Source organism: Plecotus auritus (genome assembly GCF_963455305.1).
Source record: "Plecotus auritus genome assembly, chromosome: 13".
Lineage (NCBI taxonomy): Eukaryota > Metazoa > Chordata > Mammalia > Chiroptera > Vespertilionidae > Plecotus > Plecotus auritus.
The window spans coordinates 14,061,252-14,082,451 of NC_137779.1; the positions used below are offsets into that span (position 1 = coordinate 14,061,252).

Below are 21,200 nucleotides of genomic sequence, written 5' to 3' on the forward strand. Positions count from 1 at the left end.
TTTGTTTTGGTGGTTTTTTTTGTGTGTGTTTTTTTTAGTTTTTTTACTTATTTTATTATGTGTTTTAAATTTATTTGTTTTAGAGAGAGTGGAAGAGAGAGGGAGAGACAGAGAGAAATAGCTATGTGAGAGAAACACATCCATCGATTGGTTGCCTTCTGCACGCCCCCTGACCAGGGCCCGGGGCAGGGAGGAGCCTGCAACCCAGGTATGTGGCCTTGACTGGAATTAAACCCGGGACCCTTCAGTTCGCAGGCCAACGCTCTATCCACTAAGCCAAACCCGGTAGGGCTTTATTTATTTTTAGAGAAAGAAGGAGGGAGAAAGAGAGAAACATGGATGTGAAAGAGAAACATCACTCAAGTGGCTGCCTCCTGCACGCCTCTACCAGGGATCTAGCCCGCAACCCAGGCATGTGCTCTGACCCGGAATAGAACCAGCAACCCTTCCGTGCACGGGAGGACACCCAACCATCTGAGCCACACCGGCCAGGGCCATTTAGTATCATATTTTCAAGGTTCATCCACATTGTAACATGTATCAGTATTTTGCTACTCTCTTAGTCATGGCAAATACCACTCCACTGGAGGGACAGGACACATCACCAGTTGATGGATAGTTGGATTGTTTCCACTCTTTGGCTGTTATAAGCACTGCTGCTATGAACATTAGTATACAATTTTTTCTAGACAACAGCTTTCAGTTCTTTGGGGTATATGCCCAGGAATGGAATTGCTGAGTCTTACGCTTCACTTTTTGGGGAACCACCAAACCGCTTTCCGTAGTGGCTTCCCCATGGTACATTCCCACTAGCAATGCATGAGGCTTCCAGTTTCTCCGTATCTTCACCGACACTTGTTATCATCTGACTTTTTTTATTTTCCTAATGGGTGTGAACTAGGATTTCCTGGTTTTGATTTGCATTTTCCTAATGAGCAGTGATGTTGAGCATCTTTTTATGTATTTACTGGTCATTTGTATATATTCTTTAGAGAAATATCTATTATAATTTTTTGCCTATTTTTAAATTGAGTTTTCTTTTTATATTAAATTGTAAGTTTTTTTTTAAGATATTCAGGATACTGGTTCCTTCTCAGATATATACAGGGTGTCCCAAAAAATTGCTTATGGACTTTGAATGATTATGAAGTCAGTGTTTCTTAACATTCAGTTCATTTTTAAAATGTAAAAGAATCTACAGAAATGAATAAATGTTTTGGTCAATGCCTGTTTTCAAATTGATGACTGTTCTGGTCCACGCACTGCTGTGAACTCGAAGCAATGGAATCGCAAACATCAAGGATCATTTCGCTCAGTATTTGTGTGCCCTCAATGCATCAACTGTTGCTGGTTTTGTACCGTAAACTTTATCTTTTATGTATCCCCATAAAAAGAAAGTCTAGTAGCACTTTAGGATAAATTTTCTTTGTTCAAAGCTTAGTCTGACTTCACCCATTATTCAAATCAGTTAAACCTGAAAAGGAGTGAGAATTAAGTGAGTTATCAGCTGTTACACCGTATATACATTATTGGGGGACAACCTATTTTTTGCAAATAATTTCTCCCATTCTTTGGATGATCTTTTCATTTTTATGATGGGGCACTTTGACACACACACGTTTTTAATTTTCACAAAGTCCAATGTTTCTCTTTTTTCTCTGATTTGCTGTGCTTTTGGTATCATACACACCTAGTCCAAGGTCATGATGATTTTCACCTATGTTTTTGTTGAAGTTTTTATTCTTACATTTAAGTCTTTGATTGTTTTTTCGTTAACTTTTGTGTATGATGTGAGGTAGGCCCAAATTCATTCTTTGCACATGGACGTCCAGTTGTTGAAAAGACTATTCTTTCTCCATGTAATTGTCTTGACACCCATGTTGAAAATCAATTGAGGATAAATATAAGGGTGTATTCCTGGACTCAGTTCTATTCCACTGATCTATATGTCGATTCCTTGCCAGTACCACGCTGCTTTGATTACTGTGGCTTCGTAGTAATAAACTTTGAAAATAGGAAGTGTGAGTGCTCCAATTTTGTTTCTCTCTCTCAAAGTTGTTTTGGCTATTCTGGGTCCCATGAATTTCCATATTTAGAATCTGCTTGTCGCCCTAGCCAGTTTGGCTCAGTGGATAGAGCGTCGGCCTGCGGACTGAAGGGTCCCAGGTTCGATTCCGGTCAAGGGCATGTACCTTGGTTGCGGGCACATCCCCAGTGGGAGGTGTGCAGGAGGCAGCTGATTGGTGTTTCTCTCTCATCGATGTTTCTGACTCTCTATCCCTCTCCCTTCCTCTCTGTAAAAAATCAATAAAATATATTAAAAAAATAAAGAATCTGCTTGTCCATTTTTTTTAAAGATTTTTTATTTTATTTTTTTAAAATATATTTTATTGATTTTCTACAGAGAAGAAGAGGGATAGAGAGTTAGAAATATCGATGAGAGAGAAACATCAATCAGCTGCCTCTTGCACACCTCCTACTGGGTATGTGCCCGCAACCAAGTTACATGCCCTCGACCGGAATCGAACCTGGGACCTTTCAGTCCGCAGGCTGACGCTCTATCCACTGAGTCAAACCGGTCTTGGCTGCTTGTCCATTTTTAAATTTTATTTATTTTTGGTCACACAAGAAAAGGCAATTGGGATTTTGATAGGACTTGTATTATATTTGTGTATCAATTTTAGGCTCCCCAATTCATGACCCAGGATAGCTTTCCATTTATATAGGTTTTTGTGTGGGTTTTTTAAAAATATATATTTTTATTGATTTCAGAGAGGAAGGAAGAGGAAGAGAGAGAAACATCCATGATGAGAGAGAATCATGGATTGGCTGCCTCCTGCAAGTCCCCCACTAGGGAGCGAGCCCACAACCTGGGCATGTGCCCTATACCAGAATCGAACCTGGGACCTTTCAGTTCCCAGGCCGATGCTCTATCCACTGAGCAAAACCGGCTAGGGCATTGTGTGGGTTTTTTGTTGTTGTTTTTTTGTTTGTTTGTTTTTGCTTAATCCTCACCCGAGGACACTTTTCCATTGATTTTTAGAAAGAGTGGGAGGGGGGAGAAACAGAGAAATATCGATGTGAGACACACTGACTGGTTGCCTCCAGCATGTGCCCTGACTGGGGCAGGGATCCAGCCTGCAACCCAGATATGTGCCCTTGACCGGAATCGAACCTGGGACCCTTCAGTCCACAGGTCGACGCTCTATCCACTGAGCAAAACGGGCTAGGGCTGAAATTGTTTTCTTTTTAAATTTTTTTATTTATTGATTTTTAGAGAGAGAGAAACATCAATTTGTTATTCCACTTGTTTTTGCATTCATTGGTTGATTCTTGTATGTGCCCTGATAGGGGATCAAACCCAGAACCATCAAAAACATTAAAAAAAATTAAGCATTGCAAACTCCTTTAGCATCCACCCAACTCTTTGCCTGCCCTAACCCGTGCTGCTAATTCTTCACAACAGTGATTTGGGAGCAATAGTGTGTCCCATGCATCTCCTAACCCAACGGTGCACTTGCCACCCAGGATGGGCAGCTTTCAGAGGACAAAGCCAACTCCCCGAGAATTGGACTCTAAAAATAAGCATTTTTGCACATTTTTAAAGCCTCCTTTCTCTCCCTAAAGGCCTCCCCAGATGGCTTCTTTACATCCTTCTCTCAAATGACTAGCTGATAAATATTCATATGTATGGAAATTGCATATACTCCAAACCCCCAGCCAATTAACATTTGTACTTCCGCATCTCAGGGGTGGTGCCCCTTGTCCCCGGGCCTTGTCCTCTGTTACACACACACACTCGTGTGCAGGGACCCGTTCTTTGGCCTCCTTATGGCTAACTTGCCGAGGGCAGTGGTTCCCTACCAGGGGCGAGTTTGCTCCTCAGGAGAGAGCTGGCAATGCCTAGACACGGGAGGGGGGGTGTCAGCTTGGGGGCGGTGCAGTGTGCCCTCCTGGCATCTAGTGGGTACAGGCCAGGGGTGCTGCTAAATGTCCTCCAATGGTACCGGACGGACAGCCCCACCCTACAAAGAATGGCCCGGCCCAAATGTCAATGGTGCAGGGACCCAGGGCACATGTGGGGAGGCTGACAGCAGACTTGAATACACAAAAAACAGGAACAGAACTACTCAGGATGTGGAGGGTCTACAGGAAGTCCGGTCTCTCATGTCTTATTCAAATTACTACTCAACTTGTTAAAGTTATACATTTAACAAGTTTCCCTTCAGTCTTCAAGCTCGAGGTACAAATATTTTAGTTAAAATGCAAAACACTCACTTTTCACTTGCTCTTCAATTAATGCTCAATTATCTTATGTATTTGACAAGATTAAATTCCCCTAAACGTTAACACCATTTACAAATGTGATTAAATTCCCTTAAGTGTTGCGTGCTACTAATAGAAGGATTCGATGGAGCATTTCAAACCCCGCAGAGAGGACTCACAAACAAGCCAAACTCCGAACATTTCAGAAAACCCTCCCTCCCTCCCACTGCCATTCTCCAGGTCGAGGGCAGGGTGGGGAACATCTGGTCCTCCAGCTGGGTAAGGTCCTCGAAATCATTTGGTCTGGCCCGGCCAGGCATTTGTGGTGAGTTAATTAAATGTCTAACCAAATACAGCAGGCTTTTTAAGTTGATAATTTTGTATGGCCTGGGAATGTTATAAATATCCAAATGGCCCTTGGCAGCAAAAAGGTTCCCCACCCCTGGTCTAGAGGGAGCAGTCACTCCTGGCCCTGTCCATCTTGGGGATGGGCCCCACCCCTTACTGGCTCCCTGACCTCAGTGCCTGTCACCTCCTCTGTGAAGTGACAGTGAGGGTGTCCACATATGGCAAAGGGATCTAGTCACTTCCTGGGCAGCTAACCCCTCTCCTTTTTGAGCTGTCTTCCTCTCCCGTTTATTCCCAACTTCTCTTGTAAGGAGCTGACTGGGCTTCCTGGCCAAAACTCCTTTCTCCCCCAGTGAGCCCAGAGCTCAGCACTAGCATAATATCACCCCACTCCTCTCCACCCACTCGCTTCCTCAGGGCAGTCAGGGCCCCCCGGACCTCCACCCGTGGGCCCCCCGCACAGCTGTCCTGAGTTTTCCACCTTGCTCCTAGGACCACTTGTTGACTGTCTGTGACACTGGAATTACTACCCATGAGGAGTCACCTCCAGGGACAGCATGTGGCCTGACGATAGACACCCAGCAGTTGCTTATTAAACACTTGCCGAATAAATGGGTATTAAGTTCAGGCACCAAGTGCATAGAAATGAGAAACTAAAAGGCCTGTCATAGCTTATGAGCAGAGTAACTTCACCTGAAAACTAGGGGACTGAGGGCTGTGGAAATGAACCCAGAAAGCAGTCGACTGCGACAGGCACACACCCAGCCGAGTGCTCGCCACTGCCTGCAGCTTGTCTGCATTAGTTTCTCTTTTGTCGTCTCATGAGCAGAGCTTTAAGTCTTAGGGCCACAGGCTGGGTGGCTGGCTGTTCAACAGCAGGAATGGATTTTCAACAGAGAGCCTCGTGTTCCACGTCCTCCACTCGTGGCAACCCTTGTTTTGTGGCCTCTTTCAGGGAAGACGCTGGGTGACCTGTCTCAGCAGTGGTGGGAGCAGGACCTCGGCCAGGCCTAGTCCTAACCGCTCCACCGCGCCCTAGCCTCCATCTCACCCGCATCCCGAGACGTCTCCTGCAATTCATTTTAGGGACACGGACACGTAAAAGCCGCTCTCCAGGTGAGCGTGTTGGCACTGATACAGCCCAGAACCCGGACAAGGAAAACACGGAGGGAGAGGAAGTATATTAGCTGGTTTAATTTATTTAAGAATCTTAACAAAGAAAGAAAACCAAAGGAAACAAAACAAAACAAAACAAGAAAACCCACAACAACAAGACACAGAATTTGTTAAGCTTCGTGGCTGATCGTTTTTCCTGGCGAGGGTCAGCCTCGCTCAATGCAGCCCAATACATTTTTATTGCATGAGACCCAGTTTGGAGAGTTACACATCAGAGCGGTGGGAACAGTCGTTTCCGGACACCGGGTGGGTCCTGGTTACCACGAAGGCCGGGCAAAGCAGTGCAGTATCAGAACAGTGCGGACCTTCACATACAGACGGACATTCACACGGAGTAGCCATATCAAAGGAGAGACTTAAAAAAAGAGGAGGAAAGAAAAACAATGCCAACAGTCTACATCCACCTTCATTTTCAAATTGTCTTTGGACTCCATCGTGTTGTCTCAAGACGCACCATGTCAGATTAGCGAAGGAGGAAGGTCTACGCCTACGTATAAAAGTATCCTTTGCTCGGCGGAGGTAGAACCTGGTGGAAGTTTTATTGCAGAGATACCGCGGGCCTCTTCCCACCTCCCGGGGTTGGTTATTGAAAAATAACATCAGTAGTTAGCAAATTCAGTATAAACCATGGACAGGATGATTTTTGTGTCTGATGATGAGACGTCAACGTGCTACGTAGAAAACAAGCTCTCTGCCCCTCATGGTGGAGTCAGAAAGAAGGTCAAGCTCCTTTACCCTCTTCAGTGCCACAATGCTGCCACAGCAGAAAGGCCTGGGGCAGGGACTGGGGGTGGGAAAGCCAGGGTGACCTTCAGGCCTTGGCTTCCCCAGGCTGGCCCCTTGGTTGACTACACTAAGGGACAGCCTCAGGCTGCCTGCACCCTGCCACGTGGCTGCAAAGGGCATGGCTGCTGCTGCAAAGCTCGGTTCAACCACTCGGCACCAGAGGAAGACAGCTGGCAGGTGGTTGAAGGGCATTCATGCAGGAGCATATCCCACAGGCCCTGCTCCAAGGACACACCAAGTCTCCCAAGACTTAGCCAAATGCAGAAAACTTTGAAATTTTCAACAAGTCTACCAGGTTCAACAGTAATGAATGAAACGTGTTCATGAATGAAAAGCCCATGAAATGCTCATAAAAACCCACTGCTTGCCTCCTAGGTGACGGACCCTGCCATGTGGGTTCACGAGTCACCTGGCCTCCCTGCTGGCAACACTAACCGTGAAGGAAGCCTTGATCCAGCCCAACCCCCAGGTGCGTGACTCATTTAGTCAAGAGCAATTCACCAGCACAATGAGGGTGACAGGACTGCAGGAGACCCTACAGCCAGCCCTTCCTCAGGTAACTGCCTGGTTTACCCTCAGCACGGAATCCACCCATGAGCTGAGGGCTCTCTGTGGGAGGAGGACACTGTCCAATGCCACCTGTCACCACGGACACAGGCTGCACTGGGCTTGTCTCCCTGTCTGCTGTCAATCTAACAGGTTACCTGAGCTCACTGCAAAGTACATCTCTGATGTCCCCCATCAGTTAGAAAACAGGCCCAGATTCTTGGAGAAACACGGGGCATTTGCAGCAGCAGCAGGACACACCTCAGTGTGCAGGTCTGCAGGCTCTTCCCCCAGTGGGAGGGCACAGGTGAGGAGTTTGGTGCAGGCCTGAAAAAGCGCAAGGCTGGAAACGGCTGGGTTTGCTGCGGAGCTATACATTTGATCCCAATGCACTGAAGAAGTTAGAGGAGCTTAAAGGAAGTCTCAGGAAGAATTTCTTTTCTTTTAATGTGAAAATATCAGGCTCACTATAGCTTCCAAAGAGCAACATAAATGAGCATAACTAGTCATATAATGACAGTATCAGAAATTGCACTCAAATTCACCCCTCCCCCAATACAATGCATTGCACACAGTAAATTTGTAATAAAAATGCAAAACACAATCGCATATTGGAAAATATTAACACAAAACACACACAATGGAATTCATAGCAAAGATGCAAAATTGAATTCTAAAATATGTGAATAAATTCAACTAAGAAGTTTTCATACTTTTCTACATTTAAAAAAAAATTTTATACAATGCCCCGTTATAGGAAGTCAAGAAAAGAATAAATAGGATCGAAGGGAAAACCAGTTGGTAAGGGTCTCAATTTACAAGAAATATTTACATTCGGAATTCCAAAGAGCTCAACATTTCTATATATACACCCTTATGTACACATATATAAGTACAACATAAAATCAGAAGGTGGGTATCGATTTCACCTCAAAGACTCAGGAAAGCATGACTAGCTAGCTTGAGTGGCAGGTGTCTAGATGTGCTTCCTCCACCTCCATGCCCTTAAAAGACACTGCTTTTGTATTAGACATTGACAGCCAATGAGGAATTTCTGCAAATGGATTTTGCTCACAGCTGCGGCCAGGTAGGTGTGGACTGTGAGCTGCATAGACTTCGAGTAGCCAAGTGTGCACAGTGTGTGTGCATGGGTGCGGTGTTAGCAGGGAGACCCCAGACACAGGGAGCGGAGTCAACAAGTGCCCATTATCCCAGTGGCGACCACTGTCACCTCACGGCCTGAACTAACCAAACATGTGATAACTGGGTCCCAGCCTACCAGTGACTCTCACGCAGCACCATTCTTAGAAACTATTGGATATCCCTCAGGTACATTTTAAAAACCAGAGGTTTCAGATAGGGACCTTCCGCTTCATCTCATCAAGAAAAGGACCCGAAGGGAAAATACTTGGTCTCTGCTCCTACTTTCATCACCTGGGATGCACCCGTCATTTCTGTTCTATCGCTTTTCCCACTCTTGCTCAATGGGAAAGTGGAGCGGGAGGGAAAAGGCTCCCGCTACACAACTGTAAAAGCTGAGCGGGTACCCTCTCCTGTCAAGCCTGCCACAAGCTGTCTAATAGCATCACAGCGATTAGCGAATGAATGCCCAGGGGCTCCAGCCAGAAAACTCTGTCTCTAAGAGTCTATTTCTATTTCCCTGGAGCTTGGTGTTCTAGACCTTTCACTTTTACAGATGAGGCAAAATAAAACGAAAAGGTGCATTGTTGCAACTCAAAAAGGTTTCTGAAGTGCTAAGTAATTGGACTGCAATAAATATATATACATACACGCACTACTACATTGCTTTGGATGCAGGATCTTGCTAACTTATATACTGGTGTAAAGATACTGACGAGGGGGATCTGCAATTTAGCAGCAAAAAGGAAAACTGCTTAAGATATTTACTTTTTGATCAAGTTGTGTTTAAAGTACTTGGTTAATACCTTTAGGAATTCACACCATTCACACCTATCTGGATAACCCACTAAACCGAAGATAGACCTTGCAGTGCAGAGGGTGCTAACTTAGGGGAACACTAATTCCCCCGAGGTACCATCTGAACAGCTCTGGACACTGTAAACTCTGAATACACTCCTGTGATTTACAGGCCAATCTTTGTGCTCAGAGTCATATTGCTAAAAAGGGAGAAAAGGCATTGCGGAAGCCAAGTGGGCTCACACGGAGATCCACAGAGCCCCTGGGTTCAGACGGGGCATTCAGATCCTGAAATACACGGGCCTGCTTCAGACTTGATGTTCTGGCAGAGGAGGACCTTGAATGCTGGGTTTTCCCATAGTTGGCCAACCTGAACTTGCTGACTTGGCTAAGGGCACAGTGTAAAGGTCATATGCTCGCCTCGAGGAAGGGGGAAGGGCAGCAGGCTCTGGCACACCCTATGCAGGGGGTGCGAACGGCACCTCAGCCCCCTTCCACTTACGCTGAGTGCTGCCTTTTTGAGGTCTACTCTATTTGAGAGTTTTCAGAGGCCTTATTTCTGGACCTTATTTAAAAAGCAAAACAAAGCTGTTCTACCAAGAACAGAACATCTGACTGCCCCTTTGCATCAGGTAGCTATTCCAAGAGCAAACATTACATCATGAACCGTGGGGCCACTAATTGCAGGCTAAAGAATCCTCATCCTGACGCTGCCTGGGAAGCACCGTGACCTGCTGGTACCCATACACAGAACAGGGAAGCTGGCCTACAGCCCGAGTCTCTCTTCCTCCCCAAGCCAGCCGTTCGGTTGTACTGGAGGGGCTGGGTTGTTAGGATTCCTGTCCCAGCTGTTTCACCTTAGCATGGGCGCCAGTTTAAAAACGGACACCTGCGGACTCTATGGCGTCACACGTGGAGATATTGGCCTTTAAATGTGTGGAAGTGAGCTTGCCTCCTAAGGCTCATGTTGTTGGCGCAGCCACCATGAGTATACTTGAACCAACAAAAACATCCAGTTTTACAAGAGGAGGAACTATATCCATAAATGCCACATGTCTGCTTTCTGTCTTCCCTTTCTTATATGAGATTCCATCCAGACCTTTTGACAAGTACATCACTACTGATAGAGGCATACCTGGCAGAGACGGCAATGCAATCAAGTGGGATCTCTCTGTGGAGGGTGATCCGGAGGTGAACCTAAAGATCGTCAAAGATGCCCTTGCACTGATGTTTCACGTCGCAAGACGACCGCAGCAGAATCCAAAAACGCAGATCAACAAGCGGTTTAATGCGCTTTATTCAACACTCTATCCTGCAATGCAGGCTCCAACCATAGAGTTAGACCCAACACTAGACATAAAAGAGACTGCAGATTGGATGAGCCAAGAAGGACTAGACCAACATGTCCTCAATACCCTCCTCTTCATGCCTCAAGATAAATTACCCGAAAGAACATCGCAAGCCTTTGTAACACAACTGAAGCTTATTTCAACGTTTTCTGAAATGACTCCATACGTAGTTATGAAAGCTCTTATCAACGATGGAATCGGTTATGTTAAGACCCTTAGAGTTGTTGCTGATGATGCTGCCAAGCTTGTGACTACTGAAAGAGCTTATTGAAAAACACACCGAGGATAAATTCCCGTACTTGAAGATACTGCGGTTAGAAGGTCATGAACGTATTGTACCACAAGCATTTCCTAATCTCTTCAAAGCGGCTACCATTTGGAAGCGTAAGCGAGATGGGACCTTTCGAGATTATGGAATTACAAAGGAGCTTCAGTCTGATGTATCAGACCAAAACCTAGAAGAAGCCCTATCAATGCCACCCCTTAAGAAACGTGGAGCATCAAACTTGAGTTATGAGAGTTTGAAAACCATTTACGGAATCAATTCAGACGAAGTTGATAAACTCATGGGTGTTTCTGCTCAGCATACGAATCCTCAACATCGGTATGAGTCTTCGCATCCAAAGGATTATGATCAACCTGCAACTTCTCGAGATATGCAGCAAGTTATACAAGTTCTTGGGCAAATCGTCAACAAGCAAGATGAACTTCTTAAACGTTTACCTCTTCAATAATTAATTAGTTGTTTAAGTACAAATTGCTACCTCGATTTGATAGACTAAAGGAAAAAAAAACAAACAAACAAAAAAACGGACACCTGGGAAGCGCTGCTGCAGGTGAAACAATTCTGCTCCAGGCTGGGGTTTGATCTAGTAGCCCTAACAAGGGATCGGCCGACATTCGTGTGGATCACTGCCTGAGATATAGGGACTAGACTGAAGATAAAAGTTGCATCCACTAGGCAAAATATGCCAAAGAACAGAAATTACTCTCCATTTGTCCCTAAGCATCAGGAATAAATGAATCCAAAGAAAGCAAACCTGTGGTAAAGGCGACACAACTGAACTGACAACCACACTCAGGCGGGAAGAAACACAAGAGGACGAGAGCCCAGCTTTCCGCCACCATCACTACCTCCCCTGGCTCTGAGGCGTCTAAAAGGTCACAAAGGAAAACTCAGCCGGAAGGATTCACAGGTACTGGCACCTCAGCCCTCAACACCTTCTCATTCTAAAACCCGAGACACGCTGAGCAGCACCCGAGTTCTGCAGAACCCCCATCAGACTACCTCTGGAGGTGGTGGGGCCTAAACAAGAGTCCACTGCTGGTTCGGATAACAGCTTTTTATTTGACATCTACAAGATGGTGGTATCTTGCAGCTTTTGACCAGGTTTATACAATCTCAGTTTTTCAATAGTGCAACCTGTGCAAGCAAAGAAAAAGGAAAGGAAAAAAAAGGAAACAAAAAGACCAATTGTCCCCTCACTTGTTTTTATAAAACATCTATTATAGGCGAAACAAAACTTACCCATATTATAGATAAGTGTCTATTCACATTTGTACATTACCATTTTTAACAGCTTGAGATAAACTCTACAATGTCTTACAACACATTAAACAATATTCAAGTTACTAGGTAACAACAACAAGAAATAAACATACAGCAGAAGCCTCAAGTGTTTCCTCATTGTCTACTTTACAGCTCAAGTATGGTTTCCTTTTTTATGAGCGACCAACATATTACGATAATAAAGTAAAAAAAAAATGATTTGCAAAATGGAAGCCGAGTTGTCCTTTTTTCTAAAACTATCTTAAGTTAAGGAAAATGGAATTTTGAGAAAAGCAGGCTTGTAGCCGTTTTTGCAGCACTCATTAGGAATACTATTAATACATTAAAATTAACTTTTAAGAGTTTTATCACACACAAAAGAATGTTTGTACTTATCACCTTAACAAGAAACCTGGGACAGGGAGAATGGGGGTGGGGAGAAGAGTCACGGGGTTAGAAGCAATACCCAGGTATGAATGTTATAAAAATGCAGTGACCAATGCTATACACTTACAAATGTTTCTCTCCGTCACATGACATCTGTTAATCTTGTTTACGCATGCTTTCAAAGACATGCACTGTCAGAACAGAAACTAGAAAAGAACCTGAATGTGTGTGTGATGTGCAACCTTTCGTTTCATGCTTTAATAGACCTAGTGTTTAATAAGTTGGAAAAAGAAACCAATATATATTTTCAATATTTATAGACCCAAAACACATGCATCCGGGGAGAACTCCCACAGCAATGGCACGGATGACCTGCGTTAACCCTGAGCACTGTGGAACATTAAGTAAAGCCAGTTGGGAAGTTCCAAGCATTTTTAAACCAATTGTGGTTCGTAGCCTTTAACAAACTCACAAACAAACAAACAGACGGACACACGCACGCGCACACACCCCTCTGCTCCCCCAAAGTAGGAGCATATGGGAAGTACCATGGGCAAAGCAAAAGGAAAGACATATGTACCACCATCGGCACTGTTGATTTTCAGTTTTGCTATCTATTCCAGGTTTGTCCTTATTCCCAAAAAAATTAACTAGAGAGAGCACAACTGAAAAAAATTATAATTCTTTGGAAACTGTCCCTGATTTTTATGCAAATGATATGCTTCAACAGCATTTCAGATACATCCATGTTGAAACCTGTCTGTTCTTATGCGTTGCTCAAGCTGGCAATGCTCTGGGGGTGGCGCTGCTGCCAGAGCTGTTTCTGTTGGACCGCAAGCTGTTGAGACTGGTCTGAAGTTGACAGGAGATTTACAAGAGGAGCCACACAATTTGCAGGGATGATCAGACCTGCCATTAGAAACAAGAATTTTTAAAGGTTGCATTCAGGAGCAACCACACAGTATTTTACATTGCACAGCAAATTCCAAGTGAGGCATAATAATATTAAGTGTAACAAACAACACTCCACACAAAACCTAAACAAATACCTAACAACCAAAATGGCTCTTTCAGAAGAAACCTGATTCCTAGGCAGTGTTACCCACAAATACCTGGGCATACACACGTGTCTTCACGTCACACTGTCCCTTTGGTGGAAGAACAGACAGTGAAGTACTGGACCTTCCTATCTATTATCTTTCAAAGCTCCCCAAACACCGCCTTCTTTGGCAGGTACTAATGTAACAAAAAGACTACAGAGTTGTGGTCACAAACTCAAATGCTGACTGAAGCAGGCAGATGCTTGTAGACTGGACAGCAGATGCCCCGGGTAAGGAAACTCTAGACTTCTCCCTGGTGGGAATGGGAGGGCTCAATATTCCAGAGAAGCTGCTCTGTGTTTTCAAAAGATGAAAATCCAGGATTTTGGATTTTAACGTTGGCAACTAATTCAAATAAATGAAAACTTGCAACCAAAAATACTTTGTGAAAAAAATGTTCACAGATTGCCTTTGGCCACAGGCTACCACCGATCTGCAGAGGAGAGGAAGGTTCCTGCAAGTAACACAGAGACCAAGGAGCGGGAAAGGGAAAGAACTGGGGGAATCCCCGGAGAGCCTGGGACAGAGCAAGTGGTGGCAATAGCTAGCCCAGCCCTGCAGGACCCCATCCACCCTCTGGGGCAGTGGCCCTGAGTGCCATCATCTCAACCTGGATGACAGACGTGACAGGGTGGACTTCAGACAACCCTGGGGCAAGAGGCTGGGAACCTGCACAGACGACCAGTGAAGAAGAAGAGGAAGGAGAGCAAGAGCAGCATAAAATAAAAGACCATCCCAGAACTTTAACCAGAATCAGCAATGTCCATTCAAAGGTATAGCTTCTGTTCAACTCTTTAAGAACATATAAAGCAAGTTCTACCCCACTACAAGAAGAGACGGTAAGATTCTAAGGTGTAAAAAGCAAAATAAGAAAAAAATGAGAGCTTTTCCCCAGAACTCAAACAAAAACAAACAAACAAAAAACTCACCTACAATCCGCTGTCCATCCTCTGTTCTCAGCCGAACTATCTGCATTTTCACGTTTGTGCCACTGACAGATGCTAGAACACCCTCAACTTTTGTCCAGACACTCAGTACTGAGCCACATAATACATAATACGTGCGGCAACGAAGACCTATTTCACAAACTAATCCCAAGCTTGCTTTTTTACAATTGCCACGCCTAGGAGAGAGGGGAGGGAGAGTATTTATGAACACACACTCAAACAAAAGGCTTGCAAGGTCTACCTAAATTTCAAGTGGAAAATACCTTGCCTTTCCTGGCAGTTCCTTAGAGTACAATCCTTTCAAAATACTGAATTGTCTTTCCAATGTGAGCTACCACTACTGATTTTTTTTTTTTAATATATTTTATTGATATTTTACAGAGGAAGGGAGAGGGATAGAGAGCTAGAAACATCGATGAGAGAGAAACATCGATCAGCTGCCTGCTGCACACCTCCCACTGGGGATGTGCCCGCAACCAAGGTACATGCCCTTGACCGGAATCGAACCCGGGACCCTTCAGTCCACAGGCCGACGCTCTATCCACTGAGCCAAACCGGTTTCGGCCCACTACTGATTTTTAACAATAATTATTTCTGGGACCTAACTCCCTATACAATGGCTGATTTACTGGTTTTATATCCACTTAAGCATTTGTCATTTTCTATCCATTAGATTACTTTGGATATTACAATATTAATGCAAGCTTATAAAATAATCCTGCCAGTTATTTCTATAGTATCTCTGGTAAGTGGAAAAGGTCTCAGCAAACAAAATAAAAACATATAAGTTTACTTTAAAAGCTATGAAAAAAAGACATACCAAAATTACTTTCACAATTCATCGATAAAAATATCTTTCCAAAATTACTTTCACAATTCATCGATAAAAATATCTTTCCAGTATTAATTCAAGATGAATATACAGTATTAGGGCACTTTTCTTGCTAAACTCAAAGCAAATGTTTTAGAGAGGATTTTTGTAGGCTAATTTTTAATATATTTTATCTTAGAGAGTTTTCCTAAGTTAATTTCTAACACCACTAATTTACTCTCAAAACAAAAACAAAAATACTGTAGCCTGGTTGGCGTGGCTAAGTGGTTGAGCATCGACCTATGAAACCAGGAGGTCACAGTTCAATTCCCAGTCAGGGCACATGCCCAAGTTGCGGGCTTGATCCCCAGTAGGGGGTGAGGGAAGCAGCCAATGAGTCTCATCACTGATGTTTCTCTCCCTTCCTCTCTGAAATCAATACATTTATTTTTTTAAAAAAACTGCTCACAGCAAAGCAAATTTTTTTAAAAAAGCAAATTCATCTACCTACATATGTAAAGATAAAAATAAATTTAAAAACCTAGGCATGGTAGCTCAGTTAGTTAGAGATCGTGCTAATCACCAAGGCTGCAGGTCAGGGCACATAAAAGAATTAACCAGGGGAGGGTCAATTGGGGAAAAAGGGGCATATGTAATTCTTTAAACCAGTGGTGGGCAAACTCATTAGTCAACAGAGCCAAATATTAACAGTACAACAATCGAAATTTCTTTTGAGAGCCAAATTTTTTAAACTTAAACTTCTTCTAACGCCACTTCTTCAAAATAGACTCGCCCAGGCCGTGGTATTTTGTAGAAGAGCCACACTCAAGGGGCCAAAGAGCCGCATGTGGCTCGCGAGCCGCAGTTTGCCGACCACAGCTTTAAACAATTAAAAAAAAAATCAACCATACACATTCTACAGGCATTGCTGACTGAGAGAGCCACACCAAAGAGCAAATAATGTGCTCATATATTTATAGACAGCACTAGAGTAAAGGCAAGTTTAATTAAATCTTGATGACACTGAAGAATGTCGTGAGAAACATGAAATACTGACCAATAAGCATGAGTACAAGTGTCTGCAGATGAATTATATTGATCTAACCAGTGAACCAGGGCATCATCCGAGACGACCTGTTGAAAGTAAGACAAAAACTCTGTTGGAAAGAACTGTTTTACACAAACTGGTTGCCTAATCTGGTCTGTAAAGCCAAATTAAGGTGACCTCTATACAGAATACCTGACCCTTGCCACAGGCTGCATCTGAGGGACATTATCAACTTCTGCCATGAGGACCTTCCTATGTAACACGGTTTTCAAATAGCTTAATTATAACTAGAGGCCTGATGCACAAAATTTGTGTAAGGGGCTCTGTCCTCGCAGCCCCAGCTTCGTCCGGAAGGTCGTTCAGCTGTCCGGTCTAATTAGCATATTACGCTTTTATTATTATAGAAGATTGTTTTCAAGTGACAACTGACAAGAGAATAAAAGTTTAAGGTAACACTAATAACCCTATCCTATATAATAAAAGACTAATATGCAAACAGATCGAACAGCAGAACAACTGGAACAACCGAACATCGCTATGATGTGCACTGGCCACCAGAGGGTGTGCACAGAACATGGTGGGTGTTGGCGGCGGTGTGACGGTGGAGCAGGTGCGGGGGTGCCAGACCAAGGCAGGCGCCAGTCACTGTCATCGGGGCGAGCCTCTGGTGGTCACTAAAAATTCTTTGCTCCTGCGTGCCACGGTCCCACCCAGTGCTCGCACCTGCTGCCAGCGCTGGCCCCGCTTGCACCCGCTGCCGGTGCCCGGCGCCAGTCCCGATCGCTCGGTGCCATCAGCAAGTGCGAGTGGCGGCTGCTGGCCCTGATCGCCTGAGGGCTTCTCCACCTCCCCCTGCTCCTGAGGGGCGATCGGGGCAGCAGCTGCTGCTTGCACCCGCTGACGGCGCCGGTCCAAATCACTCTGCACTATCAGCGGGTGCAAGCAGGGCTGGCGCCTTCTGCATGTAGGAGTGCCCTCTGTGTGGGGGAGCAGCGGCGGCGGGAGCGGGGCTGCCGGCAGACAGAGGACCGGGGCTGCGGTGGGAGGGGCATGGAGGATGGGCCGAGACCCATCCCTGTTCCTACTGCAGCCTCGTGGTCCACAGTTCCTTTCAAGGTGCACGAATTCGTGCACTGGGCCCCTAGTAATAGTAATGTTAGGAAAAACATAGTCACTCACTGTTTTTCTAGAAATCATTGCAAAATATAAACAGCAGCTCATAATGAAGCCACAGTTGGTGGGAAGGAATTTCAGTCTTGCACATCTTCTCTTTATTTAAAAACTTCTAGTTTCACTGAAAGCTTTTTTTCTAACAGCACAAGCTATTTTAAATAATCACCTTACAGGTTTCTTAATAGCAGATAACATTAAAACTAGGTATAAACATACTTTCAATCTTATTATAAAATAAGTTATTTATAAATAGCATAGTGTACAAATGAAAAAAATACCTTCTTATATTTCTTCTTTAAATCAGCATAAATTTCTAATTTGAGTTGTTTCCCAGTATTTGGTCTATAGACTAAGAAAAGCTTCTTTTTTGGGTTCACTTCTTTAACTAGGATGGCAGTCTTCTTGTTGTTCCTTATCTATTAAAAAAGTGGGGAAACACAAAGATTGGTGACTGCTCACTCTGAGATACGCTGGTGTTTGGTGCCATCACAACGGCAAGTGGAATCCCCTTGACCGCAGCAAAACAAACACAGGAGCATGAACACGAAATGGAGAAGGATGACACGCTGCAGGACAGTTTCACACATTCTCTCCAAAAAGAGGGCTCTGAGACCTGAATTCTGAGGAGGCTGAAGACTTTCCTTAGAAAATGATTTTGAGTAAGCGTTAAAAGCATAAATGTCCAGTGGAGACACTTCACAAGTTCTAGCCCAACAGCCTATAGACAAGTGAGGGAGGAGTCAAGGGAGTGGGCATGAAGGGACTTCACAGGAAAATTCTTTACCTCTGCCATGTGGCTAAAATTTTTCATAATCGAGTGCTGTAAAAAATGTCACTCTCAAGTTACTATAAAATATAACCTCAAAGATAATGATTTTGATTACCCACAGGCCTCTGAGTTCATTTCATCCTTCGGTGCCACCTACCCCTACGGCTGCCCCAGGAAGATCCAGTGCTGAGCAAGAACCACATAACTACGTATGTAGAAGTGGAAGAAAAGAATGCACCTGACAAATGACAGAACTTAGATAAGTTTTTTAAAGTCAGAATTATGAGAGAAATCCTAGGAAGAAGGAGTTATAAGAAGCCCCATTCAATTCTAGGAAAAATAAGATTGGAAAATTAGTATCTCCTTTAAAGCAGCGGTCGCCAACCTTTCAGGCCTTATGGACCACCAGTGGTCCGCAGACCAACGGTTGACGACCACTGCTTTCAAGAATGGTTAACGATGACTAAGCAATAATCTATGACGGAAAATGAAAGGAAAAAAACAGTTTCAAAGTGAAGACATTTCCCCAGCTGCTCTACAACATGAATGTCTTGCTGAGCAACTACGTTTTTATATTAAGGTCATTCTTACACTGATAAAAAGACAACATTTTACTTTTCATGGATATTAAAGATCCTTTGTCTTTTACTGGCTCAAATGATTTGAAACATTGTTTATATAATTCTGTAAAGTCAATAAAACAATGGTTAAAGTGAAAATTACATTTTCAAATTTTTTTAATCAGTTGAGGTAAAACACTTGATAAACTTATGAAAGTACAATGTTTCAAGCAAATAACAATGTGATCTGACTTGGTAGAGTCAAGTAAGTTCACTGTATTGTAGCCCAGTGTTTTAAATTCTGGCAATAATTTAACATGAAAAACAATAAGCAATACCCTTTGTGGACCAAGCAAAATCCATGTAAGGGAGAAATATGGAAACTGGTGTACAAGAAGTTTCTCTGTATTCTTTCTTATAACCTCATGTGAATTAATAATGATCTAAGTAAGATTTTCAAATAAGCAAGCAAACAAACAAACAAGGAGCCAGATCCAATTTGAGAGCTTTTGCCCTTGGATCAGGGATCAGTAAACCAGGCTTGTGGACCAAGTCTGGCCTGCAGCTCCCAAGTTTAACAGTGGCAGGAGGGGAGGGAGGTAGAGAGGGAGGAGGAAAAGCCAAAACAGAGACCATATATGGCCTGCAAAACCTGCAATATTTACTACCTGCCCCTTTACAGAAGGCAGGCCCGACTCCTGCTCTAGACAGTGTCCGTGTCTGGCCCTGCCTGCAGCATCACAGACACTCCACTGCACACAGTTACATCTTGAACCAGGCCGTCACTGTCAGTCAGTCACTCCATAAACATCTTCTATATATATAAAAGGCTAAATGACCGGCTGGTAAGTATGACGTGCACTGACCACCAGGGGGCAGACACTCAACAGAGGAGCTGCCAAGCAACAGCAACTTTGCAGACTGCCCTCTCACACTCTGGGACCTCTCAGGGGATGTTGGAATGCTGGTTTTGGCCCAATCCCTGCAGGCCAGGCAGAGGGATCCCACCTGCTGGAGGAACCCTGCTCACTCTGCAGATGCCCTTTGAGCCCTGGCACCACCCCAGGTGCAGCTTGCCAGGGAGGGACCACGGGAGGTTGGCTCCAGGGTGTGTCTGGCCCATTTCGCCCAGTCCTGCCCAGCTGGTCACCTTCTAATTAATTTCCTTTCAATGTGCATGAATCCATGCACCAGACCTCTAGTTTACAAATAAAAAGCAAAAGTGGTAAACCCACCCCGTGGAATATGATTCCACTATAAAAAGCAATGGTGTTCTGAAACAGGCCACAGCACAGACAGATTAACCTAAAAACATGCTGATTGAAAGAAAACACAAAAGGACAAAATGCTTCCACTTAGATATGAAAATGCAGAGACAGAAAGCAGACTAGAGGCTACCAGGCGCTATGGGAAGGGGGAATGGGAGTTATTGTTTAATGCTTATAGTTACTATTTGGGATCATGAAAAGGCTTTGGAAATAATGGTGATGGTTGTACAGCATTGTGAATATAATTAATGCCACTCAATTATACACTTAAACATGGCTAAAGGGGCAAATTTTGTTATATATACACTTAAGTGGATAAATTGTTATGGTATATAAATTGTCCTATATAATAAAGCATAATATGCTAAGTGTCCGACCGATTGGTCAGCCATTCAGTCGACTGCAGGACCAGTCGCTATGATGCGCACTGACCACCAGGGAGCAGATGCTCTGACCGGCAGGTTAGCTTGCTGCTGGGGTCCAGCTGATCGGGTCTGGGTGAGAGGGCTGGACATGCCCTGGAGCCCTCCCGCAATCCCTCCCCAGCCTGCTGGCCCCAATAGGCCCTGATAGCCAGCCAGGCCGAGGTACTCCACCTGTGCACGAATTCATGCACTGGGCCTCTAGTATTTTAATAAAGCTGTTAAAAAAAAAGGAAAGAGAGATAATTCAAGAGAAGGTAAGTATTAGAAACAGGCAAAATCTGCCCTGGCCTAGGGTAGCTCAGTTGGTTAGTGTCATTGGGTGTTCAATCCCTAGTCAGGGCATATACAAGAATCAACCAATGAATGCATAAATGAGTGGAATAAGTCGATATCTCTCTCACTCTCAAAATCAATAAAATAAAATAAATTTAAAAATTGAATCTAATAACATTGCTTCATTATAGTAAATGAAATTGTACATGAATGGAAAAACCCACAATTATAGTGATAAATTATCAGACCAGAGAAAGCTAAATATAACTGGGAAATATGCTCAAAGCCAAGATGAGAATCACAATGCTGGCAATGAAAACACATATCTGGATAGTTCGCATCTAAAGGAAACAAGTCTAGCCGATGTGGCTCAGTTGGTTGAGCATCAAGCCATGAACGTTCGATTCCTGGTTGGGGCATATGCCAAGTTTGTGGGCTCAATCCCCCAGTGTGGGGTGTGCAGGAGGCAATCAGTGATTCT

The 21,200-nt window shown here is 44.0% G+C and overlaps 1 protein-coding gene across 6 annotated transcripts in view; it reads right to left on the reverse strand.

Moving 5' to 3' along the window:
• Positions 1-5,794: 5,794 nt before the first annotated feature.
• SBNO1 (strawberry notch homolog 1) overlaps positions 5,795-21,200 on the reverse strand; it is a 58,368-nt gene continuing 42,962 nt past the window's right edge. For 5 of the 6 annotated variants that reach the window (XM_080649619.1, XM_080649615.1, XM_080649617.1 and 2 more), the window contains 4 exons: positions 17,703-17,840; positions 16,261-16,337; positions 14,375-14,568; positions 11,736-13,254 (listed from right to left, as the gene is read on the reverse strand). In XM_080649619.1, the coding sequence (XP_080505745.1) occupies positions 13,112-13,254; positions 14,375-14,568; positions 16,261-16,337; positions 17,703-17,840 (552 nt within the window). In that variant the 3' untranslated portion in view covers positions 11,736-13,111. Of the gene's footprint in view, positions 13,255-14,374; positions 14,569-16,260; positions 16,338-17,702; positions 17,841-21,200 lie in introns of all 6 variants that reach the window. The other variant, XM_080649616.1, reaches the window with a different exon arrangement.